This window comes from Thalassophryne amazonica, chromosome 4 (genome assembly GCF_902500255.1).
Source record: "Thalassophryne amazonica chromosome 4, fThaAma1.1, whole genome shotgun sequence".
In the NCBI taxonomy this organism is placed as follows: domain Eukaryota; kingdom Metazoa; phylum Chordata; class Actinopteri; order Batrachoidiformes; family Batrachoididae; genus Thalassophryne; species Thalassophryne amazonica.
The window spans coordinates 60076084-60102384 of record NC_047106.1 but is presented as its reverse complement, the minus strand read 5'-3'; the positions used below and the strand labels follow the sequence as shown (position 1 = coordinate 60102384).

At 40.5% G+C, this 26301-nt stretch overlaps 1 protein-coding gene across 1 annotated transcript in view; it reads left to right on the top strand.

Annotated features, from left to right (window-relative positions):
• Positions 1–6901: 6901 nt before the first annotated feature.
• LOC117508931 (sodium- and chloride-dependent GABA transporter 2-like) overlaps positions 6902–26301 on the top strand; it is a 69188-nt gene continuing 49788 nt past the window's right edge. Inside the window, 3 exon segments of the mRNA XM_034168768.1 lie at positions 6902–7076; positions 7151–7285; positions 25428–25837. Coding sequence (XP_034024659.1) covers positions 6953–7076; positions 7151–7285; positions 25428–25837 — 669 coding nt within the window. The 5' untranslated portion in view covers positions 6902–6952.

Sequence of the window (26301 nt, the reverse complement as noted above, 5' to 3'; positions counted from 1 at the left end):
TAGCGAGCTAGCTAGGTAGCAAGCTGCACATAATGGCAGACAATTTGAATGTTGTGGACCGGATTTTGGCGAAGCCATTTGATAGTCTTCCTTACGAAGAAAAATTTAGAGTTGAACAGCAGGGCAGATCAACTCCTCAGATTAATTTGGTGCAAAAGCTGGGGGAAGTAACAGTTCTTTTCAGCTGTCCTGGTATGACAAAGTGAGCTGGCTGACTGGAAGTGCTGTAACAAATAATATTACTGTTTCTTGAAAAGGAACGGAGGGTAGAATTTACGTATAAATAAACCGACACATTTTATGACGTAGGCCGAAATTGAGCTTCCCCTCCTTGACGGACCAGCATCCACCACAGGTGTGTGTGTGTGTGTGTTGGCAATTGATACTATTGTGACTGCGACCCCTCTGTTGGTTGCTTTGAAATACACCCGCCGTGTTTTTTTTTTTTTTTTGAGATGCTGCTTGTCATCTAATACGTCGTGTGCACACTCGGTGGTGGTGATGGCGGTGTGTGTGTGTGTGATGGCAATTGGTACTATTGCTACCCCTCTGTTGGTTGCTTCGAAATGCACCCGCCGTTTTTTTGTTTGTTTAGTTCGAGATGCTGCGTGTGATCTAATACGTTATTTGTACTTGTGTGTGTGTGTGTGTGTGTGTGCATGCGAACATGTGCGCGCGTGTTTGTTTGTTTGTGTGTGTATGTGAGAGAGAGAGAGAGCGCTGGTCCGGTCATGGTTAATGTGATGATTATTGTGAGGGATTAGGGCTGTGTGAATAGTGAAAATAAGCAAAAATAAGCTATTAATAGTGGTGCCCACCTGGTGGATTTCATAAGCCCCCCTTAAGACAGATCTGGCGACGGGACTGGTTACATGGGAAACAAGGTATCAGTAGATTCAGTAGATTCTCACAAATCCAACAAGACCAAGCATTCATGATATGCACACTCTTAAGGCTATGAAATTGGGCTATTAGTAAAAAAAAAAAAAGTAGAAAAGGGGGTGTTCACAATAATAGTAGTGTGGCATTCAGTCAGTGAGTTTGTCAATTTTGTGGAACAAACAGGTGTGAATCAGGTGTCCCCTATCTCCAATGCTTTAAAATGGACAAAAAACAAAACAACAACAACAAAAAAAAGACGCGTGGAAGAAAATGGAAAACAACCATCAAAATGGATAGAAGAATAACCAGAATGGCAAAGGCTCACCCATTGATCAGCTTCAGGCTGATCAAAGACAGTCTGGAGTTACCTGTAAGTGCTGTGACAGTTAGAAGATGCCTGTGTGAAGCTAATTTATTTGCAAGAATCCCCTGCAAAGTCCCTCTGTTAAATAAAAGACGTGCAGAAGAGGTTACAATTTGCCAAATACATCAACTGGCCTAAAGAGAAATGGAGGAATATTTTGTGGACTGATGAGAGTAAAATTGTTCTTTTTGGGTCGAAGGGCCGCAGACAGTTTGTGAGACGACCCCCAAACTCTGAATTCAAGCCACAGTTCACAGTGAAGACAGTGAAACATGGTGGTGCAAGCATCATGATATGGGCATGTTTCTCCTACTATGGTGTTGGGCCTATATATCGCATACCAGGTATCATGGATCAGTTTGGATATGTCAGAATACTTGAAGAGGTCATGTTGCCTTATGCCCTTGAAATGGATGTTTTGACAACACAATGACCCCAAGCACACTAGTTAACGAGCAAAATCTTGGGTCCAAACCAACAAAATTAATGTCAAAGCTCCATTGAAATTAAATTGAAAGAGAGAGACCTCAGTCAAACAGGAAGTGAAGCACTACAAAGAAAACACAAGGGCGAAGTCAAAATAAAAGTGTAGAAATAACGCAAATGGAGATTCAGTGCAATATGGAGAGGAAGAAATGCACAGTTCAGACTGTTGCAGGTCTTTTTACTGTGAAGCCAACAGTGCTTATTATTAAATGGTTATTACACCCGCCAAGGATGTAATAAAATCATTGGCGTTTATTTATATGTCCATTATTTGTCCATAGTAAGCCAAGGTAGAATTCATTAAATTTTGGAGGCGATCCGGATCAAGTTTCACATTATATAGGCTTTGAAATATTATGTCAAAACTACTTCACAAATTTTGACAAAATTTTCAACAGATACATATTAGGGCATGGAAGACTCCATTACATTTTGGAGGTGATCTGGATCCTGGATCAAGATTTCCCTTTATATATGCTTTGAAGGATTACTTCAAACTACTTCACGGATTCTCACCAAATTTGCACCACAGATAAATATTAGAGCATGGAAGACTCCACTGAATTTTGGAGGTAATCTGGATCCGGATTGGCAGATATCAGAAATCTGATTGCTCTTGTTTTTAGACTGTTTCCTTCCTCTCTAGTGCAGCAGATAACTGAAACAATCCTGCAAATGGTGATACAAGCATCAAATTCGGCACAAATACACCTTAGACACTCTTTTGAAATAACTGATTAGCTGCCTGAATTTTCAGTAGGCGACCAGGTCGGGGTCAACTGAAGAACTACAGAGGGGTCAAAATGATGCTCTAATCATATTGAAAAGTATATCACATTATTTGCTTGATCATAACAATTCCAAAAAAGTATAGTTGGACTCTCTGACTGACTGTTATGGGGTAAAAACCTCAAGAGTGGTGACAAAGGTCAGTTTCAGTTTGTACAGGGGTCAAAAGTTAAAGTTGCCCCAATTTTGGTAAAAAGTGATGGAAATTATTGGTTGTGCTAATAGGAAGAATAAATGGAATAGTTTTGAGTGTTGAATGCTTGGTCTCCAAAGGAAAAGGTCAAACAAGCTCAACGTTGATTGGATTCTGTGACATGTCACATATGTCAACCCGTAACAATTTTCAATTTCAATTTATTTTCATTTATATAGTGCCAAATCACAACAGAGTTGCCTCAAGGCGCTTCACACAAGTAAGGTCTAACCTTACTAACCCCCAGAGCAACAGTGGTAAGGAAAAACTCCCTCTGAGGAAGAAACCTTAAGCAGACCAGGCTCAAAGGGGTGACCCTCTGCTTGGGCCATGCTACAGACATAAATTACAGAACAATTCACAAAACGAATATACAGGAAAAGCTGTTGGTGCACAAGACAGGACAAATACCACACCCATCTCTGGATGGAGCTGCACCTTAAACAGAGAGAAAAAACAAAATCAAGCATTAGAAAGACAAGAAATACAGTATAATTTGTCAGCATTAAACAACAAGAAAAACAGGAAATACTAAGGTGATCGCCGGCCACTAGTCCCAACCTTCGCTAAAAGACCCAGAATTTAGGTAAAGTTGAGGCCGCAGCACGCTCCGTTTCCTAATAAAGTGAAATAAAAGAGTGAAAAGCATAGAACTATACTATGCCAGTATGCTAGCCATACGAAAGGGAAAATAAGTGCATCTTAAGCCTGGACTTGAAAGTCTCCACAGAATCTGACTGTTTTATTGACACAGGGAGATCATTCTACAGAACAGGGGCATGATAAGAGAAAGCTCTATGACCTGCAGACTTCTTATTCACCCTAGGGACACAAAGTAGTCCTGCACTCTGAGAACGCAAAGCCTGGGCCGGTACGTAAGGTTTAATTAGGTCAGCTAGGTAGGGAGGTGCCAGTCCATGAATAATTTTATAGACTAGTAGTAGAACCTTAAAATCTGATCTCACTGGGACAGGAAGCCAGTGAAGGGATGCCAAAATGGGTGTAATGTGGTTGAACTTTCTGCTTCCTGTCAAAAGTCTGGCAGCAGCATTTTGAACCAATTGGAGAGCTCTAATGCTAGACTGCGGTAAACCAGAAAATAAAACATTGCAGTAGTCTAATCTAGAAGCGATAAATGCATGGATGAGGGTCTCAGCATCAGCCATAGACAGGATGGGAGGAATCTTCGCAATATTTCGCAAGTGGAAGTAAGCAGTCCTTGTAATAACAACTTGTAACATGATACCTAATCATGACACATGGTCTAAACTATTCCTTTTTAAAACGCTGTTAACTCAACTAATAATTTGCATCACGTTTTACCAAAATTGCGGCATCTTTAACTTTTGACCTCTGTACAAACTGAAACTGACCTTTGTCACCATTCTTGCTGCTTTTACCTCATAACTCTATAACATTCAGTCACAGATTGTCCAAACTATACCTTTTTGGAATTGTTATGATCAAGCAAATAATGTGATATAGTTTTTAATATGATTAGAGCATCTTTTCATTTTGACCCCTGTGTAATTCTTCCATTGACCCCTACCTGGCTGCCTATTGAAAATTCAGGAGGCTAATCAGTTATTTGTAAAGAGTAATGTCTAAGGAGTATTTGTGCTGAATTTGATGCTTGTATCACCATTTGCAGGATTCCGCACTAATTATTCTCTTATCTGCTGCACTGCAGGCAAGGATCACCAAGGTAGGGCTGGCCATAGTGTCTTGGTGGAGCAGTGATGGGGGTGCTATCTGGACCTGACAGGATATTAAGGGGATTGATTGGCTGGATGATGAGTTGTGGACATAAAATATCCAAACACTTCATTTCAGGAGGCTGTATAGTGAATGACTCCTGCTCCTGCTTGCATGCTTTTGTTTTACACACAGAATTGTTTTCTCACTAGAAAATGCCAGCTAATCTACTTAGGGAAACTACTTGCATAGTCAAGGAAAGGCACCCATAACTTTTTATTAACCATAGTGTTTCTGTGGGCAGTAGCTCCAGAGAGCCAAGGAGATGCCCATGTGTCACTTGGCTGCAACAGACAGATCACTATCGCTACTTTTCAGAGGTGGTGATGGAATGGTTGTAATCCTGGAGAAGGGGGGGGGGCTTCCATAGTATGATTCTCAAAAGACACCAACCGCTAATTAAGTGAACAATTACCAAATTTGTATCTGAAGCAGATGCTCAAAGCACTTTACAATGATGACAAGCAGTAAGCTTTACAGTCCCATATCAGGCATGTCTGGAAGAAGAAAAAGATGTAACAGTTCCTTGACTGGCCACTCCAGACTGGTTCCAAAAGTGAGTGGGTTCTCTTTCAAGGCCATGTTACAATTCCCAACTTCTGAGCAGAAGTAAACATGTTTACAGCCTGGTGCAAATTGTTTCTCTGGGTAAAACTGGAGTTGTGCCAGATCCCATTGCAGATCTGTCCTGAATCTGCTGTGGTGACCCTGAACAAATCGAGATGGCTGAAAGCCAAACAATAGCCTGGTACAAAAAAAATGGTTTTAGACTCTAGGTAGTTTCCCCCTTCATGATAACTGTACCAGGAAGGATGTTTTCTCACTCCTTAGTTTTAGATGTTCTAAACGAAAAAGCTATACTTAATAAGGCATTTTCACTTTGAGTGAACGCTTTCTGAGCCAAATCTCAGGCTGGTCACTCAAAGGCTGCTTACTGCACTTGCTAATTGTTGTGGTGTGTGTTTGCTGAGCATTTTATTACAAATATGTGGTCAGTGGAGTGCCAAGATCACCGACCAATGTTGTGCTCAAAGTTCTTTTGGAGCCCTTAAAGAAGCAGTGTTAATCCAACAGTACTCAGGCACACTGTCAGTAGATCCCCTTTGTTTGGGCTGGTGAGACTGTTAAGAAGAGGTCACAACAGGATCCTGTTCCCCGGTAGGTGCCTGCAGCCAGTGGAACATTGAAGCAAGTGTGGGAAAAGTGCTAATTTTCCCACCCCACATTGTAGTCACCACCCTGTGTCCTGATATTGTTCTCTGGTCAGACAAGTCAGGCTGTCATGTTGATGGAGCCAACTGTGCCATGGAAAATTAATATGGAATAGGCATATGAGAGAAAGCTGGCCAGGTACAATGAGCTGGAGGATCAGGGTGGGGACACTGGATGTACCTTGTGGAGGTAGAATGTCAAGGCCTTGTTGGGCACGTAACAATTAAATTTCTCTCACAGACTGAAGTGTCCCCTAGGCTCAGGAGGACCACAGTAACTAAGCTCCAGGAGGCAGCTGAATCAACACCCACATGGATCTGGAAGAGGGCTAACAACTATTGCAGTCGCTCACCAGCTGGCACCAAACCTGTGCTGCCAAATGCATCATCTCCTATTGGAGTAGGTCAAGAAAGGAGGTGTGGGTTCTAGCTGTATTTGATGAAATGTATTAAATAATCATCCAAGTAGTCTGTGCTCACCATTTGTGCCGAGAGAAATTTTTCAGTATTTAATGTGGTATGTTAACAGCATTATCACTTTTAGCAGCAAACGATAGGTTGATCAATTAGGTTCACCAATTAGGTTCACTTCATTCATGACTACTGAGAAAATAAGTGGGTCAGAATTTTTGATGCCCACCCAATGAAAACTGTTATGAGAGCCACAGTGCAGTTCACAAAAATATGATTTAATAAACACCTGAACCAAGCTTAGGCTGTTAGCTTATCTTGGGTTTGGACCAAAAGACAGGGGTGTGTTCAGGCATGATTTGTCCCACCTGGGTCACATAGGGTCTTGCCCATGCTCCACCTCTATCTAAATATGGGTTTGCTTTGACATAGGCAGAGTAAGCGCTGAGAACATCGCAACACCCAGAGCAGTAATTTTTGGGCTACATAGTATCTCTTCCAGATCTCCACAGAAAAACTATTGGTGATATCATGCAGGATTTGTCCAGTGTACACACACACACACACACACACACACACACACACACACACACACACACACACACACACACACACACACACACACACACACACACACACACACACACACACACACACACACACACACACACACACAGTCTTTCCACATATGCCATTGTCTGAAAATCTTTTCACCAGTAACTAACTTGTCATTACTGATTACACAAGCTAGCATCTGTTGTTTAATGATTAAGACAATGAAAATAGACAAAGTTCAGAGGAAGCGTGTGGACTGACAGCTTTTAGGTAGGTTCAAGTAAGCAGGTGGTGTGAAAAGTAAAGATGAAGATACTGGAGAGAGGACACTGGGCCAGTAAGGCGGAGTTTCTCTTGGCTGTAGCGGGGAATGTTGTCGGCCTGGGCAATGTGTGGAGATTTCCTTACCTCTGCTACAAATACGGAGGAGGTAAATAAACATGGCACCCACCACTGTTGAATGTGTGACAGGTTACACATCTTTGTGATGTTGTTGGATTTCAGGTGCATTCTTGGTGCCATATCTTTTATTTGTGGTGACCTGTGGTGTACCCCTGTTCCTGTTGGAAACCACTACTGGTCAGTACACACAGGAGGGGGCCATCACCTGCTGGAGGAAGCTTTGCCCGCTGGCAGAAGGTAATTTTATTTATTTATTTTAATTTACAGTAGTTCTGCTTCTAAAGTCCAAGCTCTGTTTTCTGTTACGGTATTGCTGGATCAAAGAGTATCAGCGAGGTAATGATGTTAGGATTTAGCAAAGTCTGATTGAACCCAAAATGCAGGGCAACCACAAAAAAGAGTAGTTTGGTGCAAATCACAGTGATTTACTTGCAAAACAGTCCAACAATCCCAGGGTAGATGATGAGGGGGATATTTGGGCATTAACATGACAGGAACAAAAATCACATGAGGTAAAGACACTAAACTATTACTTAGAACCAGTCTTGTATACAGTACCTCAAAGTGATACTTGAGGTAAAGTACAAGTGTATTACTATAAAATTATTTTGGTAAAAGTGAAAGTCTCCTTTAAATATATTACTTGAGTAAAAGGCTTAAAGTATCGAATATTTACTGTACTTTAGTATCAAAATTAAATTTCTCATATAAAATGTACTTTAAGTAAAATCCAAAACGTTCATCTGGCTCTTCAGTGTTGTCAGTGTCACTGTTTGTGAATGCTCCAAATGTAAATTCATTTGTGCATGGTTCCTCACCATCAAGTGAGCCTTCACAGTTGCATGCTGCAGTACATGGCTGATTGTGTTGCAAGCAAGAGCATGTTGCATCACAAGTATCACACTCGCATACTACCAGGTTCAGCAGTTCTGGACCTGCAACAGCTTGTGTTGTCATCTTGGGTAAAAGTGCTCCTGTTTGTGATAGTTGCTCATATCCATACTGTGTAGGAGATGGCAAATCAAGGATGGGGACATGTGCATGCTTCCATTTGAACAGTTGGTACACACACCGCTGCAGGTGGAGCCCGAAGCTATCAGCTGTTGGAGGAAGCTTCTTTGCACCACACCTTCATTAGCTTCCAGACATCGAAATGAGTTCAGTGTTTCACATTCAGTTCCATACAATGTACTGATAAACCTTGTCGCTGAAGACACATGGTGGCTCTGAAGTTGTAGGTCATCTCCCATAGTTGCCATTTCTTGGAACTTGCTTGCTTTCTTCTTTACTAAGTTGAAGGTCTTCTTTTTCCCCATGTTAAACATCGCACTCACGGTATCGCAGCCAGTTAGACAGTATACTGGAAGTAGAATGTTGCGCTGAGGTTGGGACAGACATTTGTACAGTGAATGCACAGGGATGAATCTGGTAAGGGTAGTGTGTTTGCCTTCTTTACCAGTCAGAAAGAACAATTGTGTATTGAGAAGTGGCCAGTGGTAGAGAAGAAGAGCAAGGACATCAGTGTCTGGGCTACAGACAGCTATAACTTTGGCACCAGCATTTGCAGCTGCACAAGCATGAAGGACAAGTCTAATATCAGCTTCCTCGTGATCGGATATGATATCCCTTGCAGGCACCACAGATGTCTTTGTAATTATCACACCATCCTTCTCTTCTCCACTTACAGTGTGATGTTGTTTCCAAGACGTGCTTCTCTCATGTCCTTGAAGTACTGAGTGTAACTCAGTGCTAGTTGAGACTTATTCTCCGGTACACTAAGGAATTGTTTCCAATTTGGTGCAACTTTGGTTTCAGGTCTGAACTTGTATGTGCGACCACTGGTTGCTGATGTCCTCTTGTCTCTTGTTTGTGACTTTGTGGTATCTTCCTTGTAGATATCGAATGCTATGTGCATCTGGGCAACATCCTGGGAGATTTCTACAGCATTATGGATGATGTATGAAAGGAAAACTTACTGAAGTGCATAATGTCATCTAGAATACATCAATAGCCAATGACAGAAGCAGAGGTCAATAGACCAATATCCAAATGCAGAATTCCTGTTCATCTAAATCAGCAAATCGCAGATACTGGCATACCCTAAAACGTATTCATTGTTGTCCTTTCAAACAAATATTGTTATGTCCCCAAGAAAACTTGGATATTATTATAATGGCATTCAATAATGATGACATCCTTATAATACAATAATTATAAATGTTGATCCTGATAGAAATCTAAAACATCTGAGAACATTTAGCTGACTTTTAATGCCTCAGTATGATGCAATAAAGTTCTTGGAATATTTTAGAACTTACAGGAGTGTAATATATTAAAGAAAAAATAACAACAAAAAAATAACAACAAAAAAACCAACCAAACAAACAAAATATCTTTAACGAATATTGCTAGAGTCAGATTTTTTTTGTTTCACCAAAACCAAAGCGATGGTCAGTTTGGGGCATATTTTTCACTATTTTATGGTTTTAATTCATAAAATTAAAGAGCTTAAAATATTAAACCTTGTAAGTATCTCTATAATACAAGTCAGTATAATATAGAACCATAATAGGATATATTTCTAATAGAGAACTAAACATATGATGTTCTTAATGATCCCACAGCAACGATTTGTTGATATTAGAAGTTTAGGGGGGAGGGGTAACCTTGTGCAATATCTAAAACATGTGAGAATACTTAGCTGACTTTTAATGGCTCAGTATGATGCAATAGATGTCTGGGCATATTCTAAATCTTATTTGAAAGTGATATTCTAAATCAATATTGCTGGAGACAGATTTTTGTGCTTCACCAAAACCAAAATGAGGGTTAATTTGGGGCCTTTTTTTCACCATTTTATTCATATAATTTACAAATTTGACCATCTTTAAATGATTAAACCCTATGGATGTCTCTATCATACCAGTCTGCATGGTTTAAAACCATACTGGGATATATTTTGTCAATCCATATCTCAGAGGAATGCAATATCTCAAAATAGACTATTTTAAATAAGCTGCGGTCACAAATTGTCAAATTTCTCGGCTCGTACACCTATCTGCACTGGCAAAACATGTTTCCATTGTCCAGACATACCTGTGAACAAAATCAGATATAGCAACAAATGTTAATTTTCGGGTTTGGGTAACTTCTAAAATAGAAGGCTTTTCAGCCCACTGCTGCAATGTTATAGACCCCACGTGGGTATGCTTGTGTGTGTGTATGTGCACGTTTTTGTGAATGGCACTTTTCTTCAATCTCACTCTGTCTGTGGCAGCAAACAAGTAAAAAAAAAAACCCACAAATTTTTCTTTATCACTGGTGTAAAATATATTACCTAATAAACAATGATCCTCAATCCATGTAATTTCGTTGTTGAGCGACAGGAAATTGCGGTTTCTTGCGGAGCAAAAAGCAGAAAGGGATCAGTTTTGAAAGTTGTGCGATATTTTCCGTGCTTGGAGTGTGTTTTTAGTGTGTGGTGGAGTGTTTTAGTGTGGTGTAGTTATTTTATTTATTTTGTGCATCAAAATAATGAAGCATCAAGTTTTTCTCTTTTTTTTGAACTGCATGAAGACGATCGAAGCGCAGAGCGCGTCATCAGTCTGGACCAGAGTGTGATCAGTCTGATGATGAAGTGGACTTTATTGTTATGGTCTGGATGAAAACGAGAGCAGGTGGATTCACCGATGTGCACACAGAGCCGCACTGTGGAGCTCTGCTCCAGCGCCGAGTCCTGGAACACAGAGCTGATTGCAGACACACACTGCCCCAACACTAAGCAGGCTCCAGGGGTTGAGAACACAGGATTCCGCATGTAAACTCCCCCAACCCCCACCCCCCAAGTCCCAAATATTTTTTTCTATATGTTTTTTTGTTTGTTTGTTTTTTGTTTTTGCCACTAACACAGTTAGGATAGTCTTTCCAAACACCAATAAAAAATGCTACAAAAACAAGGAATTAGGGGAAAATACACATGGATATTGTTGCGGAAAAAGCAAATAACCTTTTCTCAAAACACGGAAAATCTCAGGTTTCCCCCTTGTGAGTCCATGCGCAGTGCAAGAGAATACACAAACAACAATAATTTAAATTCAATTTAATCCTACCAGGTTTATTAAAACAGCAGAGGAGATCAGTCATCAAAAATCATTCATCTTTGCGCAAAAATGGGTTCAGAATGCATACACATCTTTAATAACGCCACAAAACCAATACCCACAGCATTGTGCAGCAAAAAGAATAATCTTCTTTTCAAAAACAGAGTTTTTAAACTTGCAGTCCAGAAATCTGTCCGGGCGGGGCTCCCTGTCCCATACGTCCTCGGTCTGAGCACAAGCATGTAATAATGTAATTCCATGGTATAAATGACATCCATAAAGCAGGCATTGTTGTTAATCCTTAATCGTCCAACGTTGTGATGGAAACTGCTCTGATAATCAGTCTGGGTGCAGAGGTTTGCAAGCACATACACCCCCACTTTTTGCCTTCACGGCAAAGTGTATCTAATTAATGTAGAAGAGTGTTAATGACTCACTCTCTTGTTTTCAGCTCCGTATGAGAACAGGTCCATGTACAATTCAGTTCATAGAGATGTTATTGTATTTCTCCAGACACTCTCAAGGTTGGCGTCTGATAAGAAATAACCCAGTCATTGTTTTCCCTCTGGAAGCAAAATTCTTTCACAGTCAAAGTATGAAATCACTCACATTTTACAGAATGCAGAAGCAGCAATTAATTTTGAACAACGCAGTCATTCAGCTGTTCATTATTGATCAGCATAGTTCAAACATAAATGTACAAACCATATGATTATAAACAGAGGCAACAACAATATTATTTGCAGTACACACCTTGACCTCATGACCTTTGAACATATCATGGAACATCATGTTAGACATTAGTCATGACTTTATTAAAAATGGTCAATGTCTGACATGTTTTAAACCAACATGTTACACCCTACTTAAGCATGTATTATTTATGAAAACCTTAAACCAAAACACTTTGCTGATTTGAGAGTCAACACATCTGTCAGCAGTTCCACATGTTCAATACAACTTATCATAAGGACGTATTTCAATCATTAATCAAACCGTATAAAAGTGTATCATTTCAAAACCATCATAAATCAATTGAACGCCTATCAAAGCATAGGCATACACATTTTCATGATAAAACCCTTAAACACATTATGGCACAAGTATACACTCTATTCAACTTCATTCATTCAATACAACACCTACTTCATTTAAACCTGCATGGTGTGCATACGTCTAAACATTTGTTACTTTTTGAAAATAATGACCACAAAACCTTTTATTCAGTTTGGTAACTTTTAGCATTGTTAGCATGCAAAGCTAATTATGAGCATATATTTTCATTTATTCTTTACAATATTGAGGTGGAATGTCTGTACAAATTTTTGGGGCTTCTGATGTGCATTGGACAGGAATTGTTTTTCTGAGTGGCAAAAATATAATTTGTGTGGCATCTTATTGCATGTATGTAAATAGCCACAAAAAACAACAACAAAAAAAAACGCCTAAAGCATTTCCTGCATTTTAATGTGAATTGTTGCATATAACTTTGTTTATGCTACTTTTTCATATATATATTTTTGAAATGTACAATTTATATTTGCATTATAAGTTATAAAAATCGTTTGCTAAACATATTTCTGGTTTTCACAGTAAAAAACTAACTTTTTTCTGATTCGAATTTTAGGTTTTGGTTAGAAACTTTTTTTAATGCAGTATGTCAGAATGAAAGAAAAACTGTAAAGTCACACAGGTTGTGCTGAAAAGAAAGACACCTAACAAGGCACGGTAATCAGTTAAGGTAAATTATGAAGGTAAAACCCAAAGTTGTTAAAAATACCCAAGACTCCAGAGGGGAGCTTCATTCCACACTATTAACATTAAGCCACATGCTGCCGTAGTTCCTTTCCTGCACTGGGATATCAACCCGGAATGGTGCAGTACATGCTAAAATCTCAAGTTTCTGTTTCAGCAATTAAATCTTATGCTGCAAAGAAGTCATGTATATATTGAACTGCATCAAGAAAGGTATCTGGTATAAAATTTGTGCCAAATCAGAATGCAGATCTATACTGGTTGCACTCTGGGAGCAACCAAAAGATGAATGACAATAACATTTCTAAACAATGAGTATGCATGTCTTTTCACAATTACATGTTGCATCATTAAATGTTTGCTCATGCATATGTTTAGCAGGCTTCAATTTATATCAGTTCAGTGGTGACAGCTTGTAGATGGGGGCCCCAAAATCAAATCTATATTATAATCACCAAATGGCCTCTGTGTCAGTGTGTGTATGTATGCTTGTGTATGGCTTTGTTCGCAGAGAAACTGGGTAGAGCTGACATTTGCCGTTTGGTATGCTTATGTATTTTGGGTCAAGGGTGAACGCTGCGAAAACAGAAAGTTGATAGGTCTAATATATTTGGAGAAATTAAAAATATTATCTAACAACAATGAAAACTCTATTGTGCTGCAATGCAAAATGGGAATTTGGCGTTTTAAATATTGTTATTGTGGTTCATGTTAGTGTAACAGTGATGTGAATGTTATTTATTTATTGTGTTTTTGTAGTTCAATTCGTTTAGCCAGTTTGTGTCATGTTGCTGTTACCATGTGTGAGAAGGGTAGTGCGTTTGATGTCTTCTGCCACATCCATTTGTGGGTCCGTAAAATAAAAAGCACCTACTTGCAGTAGAATGCAGAAAAGACAACAAGATGTGCGTGCGTGCGTGTTACTTCGATCACAGACAAACTGGGGAGAGCTATTTGCCATTTAGTATGCTGATCTATTTTCGGTTAAGGATGAACGCTGCCACAATGGAACATTGATAGGACTAATATTTTTAGAGAAAATACAGTTATTAGCTAACAACACTGAACAATGGATGTTGCTAATTACATACTTGACTCACATGCCAATCCAACAGGGTGCAGTAATCATCTTTATATTAAAAGCATGCATGTGTGACTTTATTTAGTAATGGCGCATTTACACATACAGTAGTGTTCAGAATAATAGTAGTGCTATGTGACTAAAAAGATTAATCCAGGTTTTGAGTATATTTCTTATTGTTACATGGAAAACAAGGTACCAGTAGATTCAGTAGATTCTCACAAATCCAACAAGACCAAGCATTCATGATATGCACACTCTTAAGGCTATGAAATTGGGCTATTAGTAAAAAAGTAGAAAAGGGGGTGTTCATAATAATAGTAGCGTGGCATTCAGTCAGTGAGTTCGTCAATTTTGTGGAACAAACAGGTGTGAATCAAGTGTCCCCTATGTAAGGATGAAGCCAGCACCTGTTGAACATGCTTTTCTCTTTGAAAACCTGAGGAATGGGACATTCAAGACATTGTTCAGAAGAAAAGTGTAGTTTGATTTAAAAAGTTGATTGGAGAGGGGAAAACCTATATGCAGGTGCAAAAAATTATAGGCTGTTCATCTACAATGATCTCCAATGCTGTAAAATGGACAAATAAACCAGAGACGCGTGGAAGAAAATGGAAAACAACCATCAAAATGGATAGAAGAATAACCAGAATGGCAAAGGCTCACCCATTGATCAGCTCCAGGATGATCAAAGACAGTCTGGAGTTACCTGTAAGTACTGTGACAGAAGATGCCTGCGTGAAGCTAATTTATTTGCAAGAATCCCCTGCAAAGTCAATCAATCAATCAATCAATTTTTTATATAGCGCCAAATCACAACAAACAGTTGCCCCAAGGCGCTTTATATTGTAAGGCAAGGCCATACAGTAATTATGTAAAACCCCAACGGTCAAAACGACCCCCTGTGAGCAAGCACTTGGCTACAGTGGGAAGGAAAAACTCCCTTTTAACAGGAAGAAACCTCCAGCAGAACCAGGCTCAGGGAGGGGCAGTCTTCTGCTGGGACTGGTTGGGGCTGAGGGAGAGAACCAGGAAAAAGACATGCTGTGGAGGGGAGCAGAGATCGATCACTAATGATTAAATGCAGAGTGGTGCATACAGAGCAAAAAGAGAAAGAAACAGTGCATCATGGGAACCCCCCAGCAGTCTACGTCTATAGCAGCATAACTAAGGGATGGTTCAGGGTCACCTGATCCAGCCCTAACTATAAGCTTTAGCAAAAAGGAAAGTTTTAAGCCTAATCTTAAAAGTAGAGAGGGTGTCTGTCTCCCTGATCTGAATTGGGAGCTGGTTCCACAGGAGAGGAGCCTGAAAGCTGAAGGCTCTGCCTCCCATTCTACTCTTACAAACCCTAGGAACTACAAGTAAGCCTGCAGTCTGAGAGCGAAGCGCTCTAATGGGGTGATATGGTACTACGAGGTCCCTAAGATAAGATGGGACCTGATTATTCAAAACCTTATAAGTAAGAAGAAGAATTTTAAATTCTATTCTAGAATTAACAGGAAGCCAATGAAGAGAGGCCAATATGGGTGAGAAATGCTCTCTCCTTCTAGTCCCCGTCAGTACTCTAGCTGCAGCATTTTGAATTAACTGAAGGCTTTTTAGGGAACTTTTAGGACAGCCTGATAATAATGAATTACAATAGTCCAGCCTAGAGGAAATAAATGCATGAATTAGTTTTTCAGCATCACTCTGAGACAAGACCTTTCTGATTTTAGAGATATTGCGTAAATGCAAAAAAGCAGTCCTACATATTTGTTTAATATGCGCTTTGAATGACATATCCTGATCAAAAATGACTCCAAGATTTCTCACAGTATTACTAGAGGTCAGGGTAATGCCATCCACAGTAAGGATCTGGTTAGACACCATGTTTCTAAGATTTGTGGGGCCAAGTACAATAACTTCAGTTTTATATGAGTTTAAAAGCAGGAAATTAGAGGTCATCCATGTCTTTATGTCTGTAAGACAATCCTGCAGTTTAGCTAATTGGTGTGTGTCCTCTGGCTTCATGGATAGATAAAGCTGGGTATCATCTGCGTAACAATGAAAATTTAAGCAATACCGTCTAATAATACTGCCTAAGGGAAGCATGTATAAAGTGAATAAAATTGGTCCTAGCACAGAACCTTGTGGAACTCCATAATTAACTTTAGTCTGTGAAGAAGATTCCCCATTTACATGAACAAATTGTAATCTATTAGACAAATATGATTCAAACCACCGCAGCGCAGTGCCTTTAATACCTATGGCATGCTCTAATCTCTGTAATAAAATTTTATGGTCAACAGTATCAAAAGCAGCACTGAGGTCTAACAGAACAAGCACAGAGATGAGTCCACTGTCCGAGGCCATAAGAAGATCATTTGTAACCTTCACTAATGCTGTTTCTGTACTATGATGAATTCTAAAACCTGACTGAAACTCTTCAAATAGACCATTCCTCTGCAGATGATCAGTTAGCTGTTTTACAACTACCCTTTCAAGAATTTTTGAGAGAAAAGGAAGGTTGGAGATTGGCCTATAATTAGCTAAGATAGCTGGGTCAAGTGATGGTTTTTTAAGTAATGGTTTAATTACTGCCACCTTAAAAGCCTGTGGTACATAGCCAACTAACAAAGATAGATTGATCATATTTAAGATCGAAGCATTAAATAATGGTAGGGCTTCCTTGAGCAGCCTGGTAGGAATGGGGTCTAATAAACATGTTGATGGTTTGGATGAAGTAACTAATGAAAATAACTCAGACAGAACAATCGGAGAGAATGAGTCTAACCAAATACCGGCATCACTGAAAGCAGCCAAAGATAACGATACGTCTTTGGGATGGTTATGAGTAATTTTTTCTCTAATAGTTAAAATTTTGTTAGCGAAGAAAGTCATGAAGTCATTACTAGTTAAAGTTAATGGAATACTCAGCTCAATAGAGCTCTGACTCTTTGTCAGCCTGGCTACAGTGCTGAAAAGAAACCTGGGGTTGTTCTTATTTTCTTCAATTAGTGATGAGTAGAAAGATGTCCTAGCTTTACGGAGGGCTTTTTTATAGAGCAACAGACTCTTTTTCCAGGCTAAGTGAAGATCTTCTAAATTAGTGAGACGCCATTTCCTCTCCAACTTACGGGTTATCTGCTTTAAGCTACAAGTTTGTGAGTTATACCACGGAGTCAGACACTTCTGATTTAAAGCTCTCTTTTTCAGAGGAGCTACAGCATCCAAAGTTGTCTTCAATGAGGATGTAAAACTATTGACGAGATACTCTATCTCCCTTACAGAGTTTAGGTAGCTACTCTGCACTGTGTTGGTATATGGCATTAGAGAACATAAAGAAGGAATCATATTCTTAAACCTAGTTACAGCGCTTTCTGAAAGACTTCTAGTGTAATGAAACTTATTCCCCACTGCTGGGTAGTCCATCCGAGTAAATGTAAATGTTATTAAGAAATGATCAGACAGAAGGGAGTTTTCAGGGAATACTGTTAAGTCTTCTATTTCCATACCATAAGTCAGAACAAGATCTAAGATATGATTAAAGTGGTGGGTGGACTCATTTACTTTTTGAGCAAAGCCAATAGAGTCTAATAATAGATTAAATGCAGTGTTGAGGCTGTCATTCTCAGCATCTGTGTGGATGTTGGACTTATCTCTGTGCTTGTTCTGTTGGACCTCAGTGCTGCTTTTGATACTGTTGACCATAAAATTTTATTACAGAGATTAGAGCATGTCATAGGTATTAAAGGCATTGCGCTGCGGTGGTTTGAATCATATTTGTCTAATAGATTACAGTTTGTTCATGTAAATGGGGAATCTTCTTCACAGACTAAAGTTAATTATGGAGTTCCACAAGGTTCTGTGCTAGGACCAATTTTATTCACTTTATACATGCTTCCCTTGGGCAGTATTATTAGACGGTATTGCTTAAATTTTCATTGTTACGCAGATGATACCCAGCTTTATCTATCCATGAAGCCAGAGGATACGCACCAATTAGCTAAACTGCAGGATTGTCTTACAGACATAAAGACATGGATGACCTCTAATTTCCTGCTTTTAAACTCAGATAAAACTGAAGTTATTGTACTTGGCCCCACAAATCTTAGAAGCATGGTGTCTAACCAGATCGTTACTCTGGATGGCATTTCCCTGATCTCTAGTAATACTGTGAGAAATCTTGGAGTTATTTTTGATCAGGATATGTCATTCAAAGCGCATATTAAACAAATATGTAGGACTGCCTTTTTGCATTTACGCAATATCTCTAAAATCAGAAAGGTCTTGTCTCAGAGTGATGCTGAAAAACTAATTCATGCATTTATTTCCTCTAGGCTGGACTATTGTAATTCATTATTATCAGGTTGTCCTAAAAGTTCCCTAAAAAGCCTTCAGTTGGTTCAGAATGCTGCAGCTAGAGTACTGACGGGGACTAGCAGGAGAGAGCATATCTCACCCGTGTTGGCCTCCCTTCATTGGCTTCCTGTTAATGCTAGAATAGAATTTAAAATTCTTCTTCTTACTTATAAGGTTTTGAATAATCAGGTCCCATCTTATCTTAGGGACCTCGTAGTACCATATTACCCCATTAGAGCGCTTCGCTCTCAGACTGCGGGCTTACTTGTAGTTCCTAGGGTTTGTAAGAGTAGAATGGGAGGCAGAGCCTTCAGCTTTCAGGCTCCTCTCCTGTGGAACCAGCTCCCAATTCAGATCAGGGAGACAGATACCCTCTCTACTTTTAAGATTAGGCTTAAAACTTTCCTTTTCGCTAAGGCTTATAGTTAGGGCTGGATCGGGTGACCCTGGATCATCCCTTGGTTATGTTGCTTTAGACGTAGACTGTGTTTCATAATTATTGTATGGCCTTGCCTTGCAATGTGGAGCGCCTTGGGGCAACTGTTTGTTGTGATTTGGCGCTATACAAGAAAAAAGTTGATTGATTGAGTTGATGTTAAAATCGCCCACTATAATTATCTTATCTGAGCTAAGCACTAAGTCAGACAAAAGGTCTGAAAATTCACAGAGAAACTCACAGTAACGACCAGGTGGACGATAGATAATAACAAATAAAACTGTTTTTTGGGACTTCCAATTTGGATGGACAAGACTAAGAGACAAGATTTCAAATGAATTAAAGCTCTGTCTGGGTTTTTGATTAATTAATAAGCTGGAATGGAAGATTGCTGCTAATCCTCCGCCCCGGCCCGTGCTACGAGCATTCTGACAGTTAGTGTGACTCGGGGGTGTTGACTCATTTAAACTAACATATTCATCCTGCTGTAACCAGGTTTCTGTTAGGCAGAATAAATCAATATGTTGATCAATTATTATATAATTTACCAACAGGGACTTAGAAGAGAGAGACCTAATGTTTAATAGACCACATTTAACTGTTTTAGTCTGTGGTGCAGTTGAAGGTGCTATATTATTTTTTCTTTTTGAATTTTTATGCTTAAATAGAGTTTTGCTGGTTATTGGTAGTCTGGGAGCAGGCACCGTCTCTACGGGGATGGGGTAATGAGGGGATGGCAGGGGGAGAGAAGCTGCAGAGATGTGTGTAAGACTACAACTCTGCTTCCTGGTCCCAACCCTGGATAGTCACGGTTTGGAGGATTTAAGAAAATTGGCCAGATTTCTAGAAATGAGAGCTGCTCCATCCAAAGTGGGATGGATGCCGTCTCTCCTAACAAGACCAGGTTTTCCCCAGAAGCTTTGCCAATTATCTATGAAGCCCACCTCATTTTTTGGACACCACTCAGACAGCCAGCAATTCAAGGAGAACATGCGGCTAAACATGTCACTCCCGGTCCGATTGGGGAGGGGCCCAGAGAAAATTAGAGTCCGACATTGTTTTTGCAAAGTTACACACCGATTTAATGTTAATTTTAGTGACCTCCGATTGGCGTAACCGGGTGTCATTACTGCCGACGTGAATTACAATCTTACCAAATTTACGCTTAGCCTTAGCCAGCAGTTTCAAATTTCCTTCAATGTCGCCTGCTCTGGCCCCCGGAAGACAATTGACTATGGTTGCTGGTGTTGCTAACTTCACATTTCTCAAAACAGAGTCGCCAATAACCAGAGTTTGATCCTCGGCGGGTGTGTCGTCGAGTGGGGAAAAACGGTTAGAGATGTGAACGGGTTGGCGGTGTACACAGGGCTTCTGTTTAGGGCTACGCTTCCTCCTCACAGTCACCCAGTCGGCCTGCTTTCCCGGCTGCTCGGGATCTGCCAGGGGGTAACTAACGGCAGCTAAGCTACCTTGGTCCGCACCGACTACAGGGGCCTGGCTAGCTGTAGAATTTTCCACGGTGCGGAGCCGAGTCTCCAATTCGCCCAGCCTGGCCTCCAAAGCTACGAATAAGCTACACTTATTACAAGTACCATTACTGCTAAAGGAGGCCGAGGAATAACTAAACATTTCACACCCAGAGCAGAAAAGTGCGGGAGAGACAGGAGAAGCCGCCATGCTAAATCGGCTAAGAGCTAGTAGCTACGCTAAGCTAGCGGATTCCTAAAAACACGCAAAGTGAATAATGTGTAAATAATTTAGAGGTGATTCAGCAGAAGGAGTGCTTTAGTTAAGGCACGTAAAGATTACACTGGGAAACAAATCGTAATCTAGATAACTAGATCAATCTAACTGCGCAGATTAAACAGCTAACAGATACAGCAAAACACCGCTGTGCTCCGGAACAGGAAGTGATACAATACCGCAGTGAGAGCCAACCACCAGTAGAGGCAAGCAAGAGAGGGTTAGGGAATCCCTCTGTTAAATAAAAGACATGTGCAGAAGAGGTTACAATTTGCCAAAGAACACATCAACTGGCCTAAAGAGAAATGGAGGAATATTTTGTGGACTGATGAGAGTAAAGTTGTTCTTTTTTGGGTCCAAGGGCCGCAGACAGTTTGTGAGACGACCCCCAAACTCTGAATTCAAGCCACAGTTCACAGTGAAGACAGTGAAGCATGGTGGTGCAAGCATCATGATATGGGCATGTTTCTCCTACTATGGTGTTGGGCCTATATATCGCATACCAGGTATCATGGATCAGTTTGGATATGTCAGAATACTTGAAGAGGTCATGTTGCCTTATGCTGAAGAGGACATGCCCTTGAAATGGGTGTTTCAACAAGACAATGACCCCAAGCACACTAGTAACCAAGCAAAATCATGGTTCCAAACCAACAAAATGAATGGCTCGCAGATGTGAAGAAATCATGAAAAACTGTGGTTATACAACTAAATACTAGTTTAGTGATTCACAGAATTGCTAAAAAAGCAGTTTGAACATAAAAGTTTTGAGTTTGTAGCGTCAACAGCAGATGCTACTATTATTGTGAACACCCCCTTTTCTACTTTTTTTTTTTACTAATATCCCAATTTCATAGCCTTAAGAGTGTGCATATCATGAATGCTTGGTCTTGTTGGATTTGTGAGAATCTACTGAATCTACTGGTACCTTGTTTCCCATGTAACAATAAGAAATATACTCAAAACCTGGATTAATTTTTTTAGTCACATAGCACTACTATTATTCTGAACACTACTCTAGGCAAGACGCGGTACGAATGTCATATTTGCGTCATTCTTGGCACATTCCTGACATTCTTAACGTGACTTAACGCATCTGAATAGGTTTCCTAATACTGCGTGCTGGTGCGTGATATTGTGATTTTTGTGGAGCATGTTTTTGGCTGTCAAAAAAAATCTTCCACGAATGACACACACCACCCTCATTTCGACTCATGTCGTGGAGGTGGCAACTGAGCGTGTTGATCCGTCTTGATTAGTGATGATCCTTAATAGAGTGTGACAGCATTGTTCTCTGACGTGCGCACAATTAAACCCTACTGCACCGCATTCTGTTTCATTGCTGCAGTATGCTGAAGGACAGTGACGCCAAGTCGGCTAAAAGTCTCGTTCCAATGCTCCTCAGCGCGCTCCTGCAGGTGCTCCACCTGCTGCATGTGCCTAATGTTTGGGAAAACGAGCGAGACGAGAGCCACGTGGAGCCACACATCTAGCTCTCTCCTTCTCCTCCTCCTCTCTGCACCACTCCATGGCACAAAGCCCAACTAAGCATGCATTCTCAAAGTTTTTTCTGCTGTGGAGCAAACTGGAGTGATCTAAATTGTTCAGCAGCTGATGGATGAATATGGGCGTGTGTGTGTGGAGACAATTTGCCTCATTCACAACGTGACAGACCTGAACAATGCACCTCTACGCGCGATAGCGTGCAACAATGCGGAAACTTATTCTTGACCGTGCATAATGGTTCCTGATAATTCTCCAGCAACATGTGGTTGCAGCAGTTCCTCAGGACACCTGACGCCTCTGCCCCGAATCATCACATTCGTGATCAGCAGCCAAGAATGTATACTTCATGGCATTCATGACTTGCCGTCGTTATGTGTAAATGCACCTTAAGTCCAATGTAAGCACATAATATAACTGAAAATACGTTAAAAATACATGGATGACACAAGAAAGTGAAAACACTTATTTCCATTGTGGTCGATTTAAGTAAGTAAGTAATGGTTAATTATATAGCACCTTTCACAGACAAGGAAAGTCACAAGGTGCTTCACAAAAGACAAACATAAATAAAAATTCTGAGAATAAAAGACAATATACATCACAATAAAATAACTCTAAGACACACAGTGGTCATAAAACAGCCCTTTCGCTACTAAGGATTGAATGCCTGGAGAAACAGAAGGGTTTTAAGTTTGCTCTTAAAAACATCGACAGAGTCCAGTGAACGAAGAGACAAAGGGAGATCATTCCAGAGCCTTTGTGCAACGGCCTAGAAACAGCGATCTCCTCGGGTCTTAAAGTGGGTACGAGGGACCCTCAGAAGGTTCTGATCCATTGACCTCAGGCTCTGAGCGGGAGCATAGGGACATAACAGGTCTCTAATGTAGGAGGGAGCCTGGCCATGCAAAGCTCTAAAAGTCAACACTAGGATCTTAAAATGGAAATGCAACGACACTGGGAGCCAATGAAGAGACTTTAAAACAGGAGAGATATGAGTCCTTCTGCTTGAGCGAGACAGCAGCCTTGCTGCAGAATTTTGTACCTGCTGCAGACGGGACATCTCCTTTTTGTTCAGACAGGAAAACAAACTGTTGCAGTAGTCCAAACGAGAAGACACAAAGGCATGAATAATCAACTCAAGATCATCTTTTGAAACTGATCTGAGTTTGGAAATCTTCCTCAGCTGGTAGAAACAGTTTTTGGATAGCTGCTTGGAATGATGCTCAAATTACATTTCTTTATCAAAGATAACACCTAGGTTTCTCAAGCTAGATTTTGCAGATGAGCTTAAAAGACATAAATACTGTTTAATCCCCGGGATGACATCATCAGGGGCAACCATCACCTCGGTTTTATCCTAATTTAACTGCAGCGAATTTGCACTGAGCCATTGTTTTATTTTCTCAAGGCAGTTCAGTAGAGACTCCAATTTCTGGATCTCAGGGGCTTTGAATGAGCAGTAAATTTGGATGTCATCAGCAAATAAATGATAAGAAACATCAACAAACTCCTGGATAATCTTTCCCAAGGGGAAAACATAGAGCAAAAACAAAATTGGCCCCAAAACAGAACCCTGGGGTACACCACACGTCAAACTGGCAGAGTCAGAAATGATCTGATTTGCAGTGACACTAAAGCTACAACCTGACAAATAAGAGATGAACCATGCTAGAACGGTCCCTGACAAACCAACCGAATTGCGTAGTCTTGTTTGCAGGATTTTATGATCGACAGTGTCAAATGCGGAGGAGAGGACTAAAATGGTGCATTTTCCACAATCTGCAGACATCAAAATATCACTAGATACTTTGAGTAGGGCAGTTTCTGTAGAGTGATGCCTGCAGAAACCAGACTGATAGGTGTCAAACATGTTGGAAGTCACTAAGAAGGAAATTAGCTGATCATAAACCACCTTCTCCAAGACTTTGGACAGGAATGGAAGTTTGGAGATAGGTCGGAGGTTTTTCAGATCAGAAGGGTCCAGATTACACTTTTTGAGAAGTGGTTCCACAAATGCATGTTTAAAAGAGCTGGGGAATACACCAGAAGACAGGGAGACATTTATCAACTTGGTAACCCAGGGGCCAATGACATCAAACACATTAACAAGGAGTCTACACGGTAGAACATCAGAAGGACATACAGAGGGCTTCATCCTGGTTATCAAAGCTGAGATATCAGCCTGTGTTACAGGATTAAAAGAGCACCATGTACGAGGAGCAGGCTCAACAACATCAGGGACACTGTATGTGTGCAAAGGGAGATTAGCTTTGATGTCCTGAATTTTGCAGACAAAAAACTTAAGAAAACCATTGCTGTCAGCTTTGCAGGATACAGGTGTTAATGGAGCAACAGGACACACAATAGAGCTGATAGTGTCAAACAGCACCTTGGGTTTTTTCTTATTTAAGATGATAAGCTGACAAAAATATTCAGATCTGGCGTTTTTTATCATTTCATTTAAAGAGGACATAAGTTCCCTGAGGTGCAACCTATGGACCTCAAGTTTAGAAGACTTCCACAAACGCTCAGTTTTCCGACATAGTCGCTTCAAATCTCGAATACAGTCATTAAGCCAAAGATTTATGGTCTTCTTAGTCACCAAGTTGGATTTAAAAGGTGCAACTTCATCCAAAATGGATTCACAATGACTGTTGAAAGTGTGAAGAAGGCTGTCCACATTATGACACTTCATGAACAGCTTAGAGTCAAACCTGGCTGAGAAACAAGCTGCAGTGTTGTCAGTGATGATGAGCCTCTGAGACCTAATCTCAGATTGCGCAGGCCCAGGAGTGAAAGAAAAATCAAATAAAACACACCAATGGTCGCTCACGTGAACATCCTCTATACAGAGGTTGGCAACATTAAGGCCAAGAGAGAAAACCGAGTCAAGAGTGTGACCTTTCTGATGAGTGGGACCAGAAACATGCTGCTCAAAATTAAAAGTCTCAGTCAATGTTAAAAGTTCCATTGCAGTGGAAGACGTGCTGTCATCAACATGAATATTAAAATCAGCAATAATTAAAACGCTTTTCAACTTTATTATTGATGATAAAAAGTCATTGAAGTCCTTTAAAAAGACAGCAGTGTGTCCAGGAGGGCGATAAATCAGCACACAATAAAAAGAGTCAGCAGAACCAACTTTAAACACCTGTGACTCAAAGGAGGGGAAGGTTTGAGTGTTCATCACTTTGCAAGTGAAACTGTTCCTGAAGACCACCGCGAGACCTCCTCCTCGACGAGAGGGGCGGGGCATCCCAAAAACAGAGCATCCATCAGGACAGAGTTCATTTAAATGAATAAACTCCCCTTCTCTCTGCCATGTCTCTGTGAGGAACAAAAATCCACGTTACGCCTGATAAAAAGTTCATTCAGGGAAAAAGATTTGTTTGCAAATGAGCGCACATTCAACAGACCCATCCGAGATGAGGGTGACGTCACAGTCTTCACATCGGCCGGACACAGCGGGATTGGACGAAGACACGCGACGCGGCTACGCGGTCTCCATTCACGCCTGGAAGCCACATGCCGGCCGACAGGTGCAGACACTGGAAGACTCGAAGGCGAAACTCTCCAGCAGTCCCAACTCCAGCATCCCACCGGCTCCGGAACACCGGCCACGAAGACCCCGGCAGAGGGCGACGAGGACGCACCGACACCACAGCGTGTCTCGAGGAGAGGAATCGCCCGTAAACACCGGTGATCCAGCATGGCGGTCCGCAGGAGCAAAACCCGTCTGCGCCTCACTTGGACGCCGAATCGAATGCCTCGTTTCATCCGCCTCTTCCTCCTGCCCGGAGCTCGAAACAGCAGCAGGCACTCGGGTGAGTCCGGTGGAAAGATAAACGGTGGAGGAAAAGTTTGACTGTACTTTCCCCAGTCACTAAAAAAGGACTCCATCGACTCATTTATGGCAAAACGAGAGCCACGATCGTAACTCGGAGAGCAGAGACGTGGCCATAAGGTACTTCAACTGTTATAACCACATTCAATATAAAAACAAACAATAATTTGTCATTTAAAAATCAAATGACAAAGTAGAAGTAATAACAAAATGAAGCAATAACAATAATAATAATATTGGCAATAATAATGTTAATAATAATACTGTGTATATGACATGAAGAACCTAAACAATTTATACATTTATTAAGTAAATAGTAAATAACAGAAAACAGAATTTGTTTTCTTTCACATCAGAATTGTTATTTTTAAAAACAAGAATTTGTTCTACAAAACAGAAAGTAACATCTTATTAAATATCCATCTGTAGGTATTGGCTATGGTG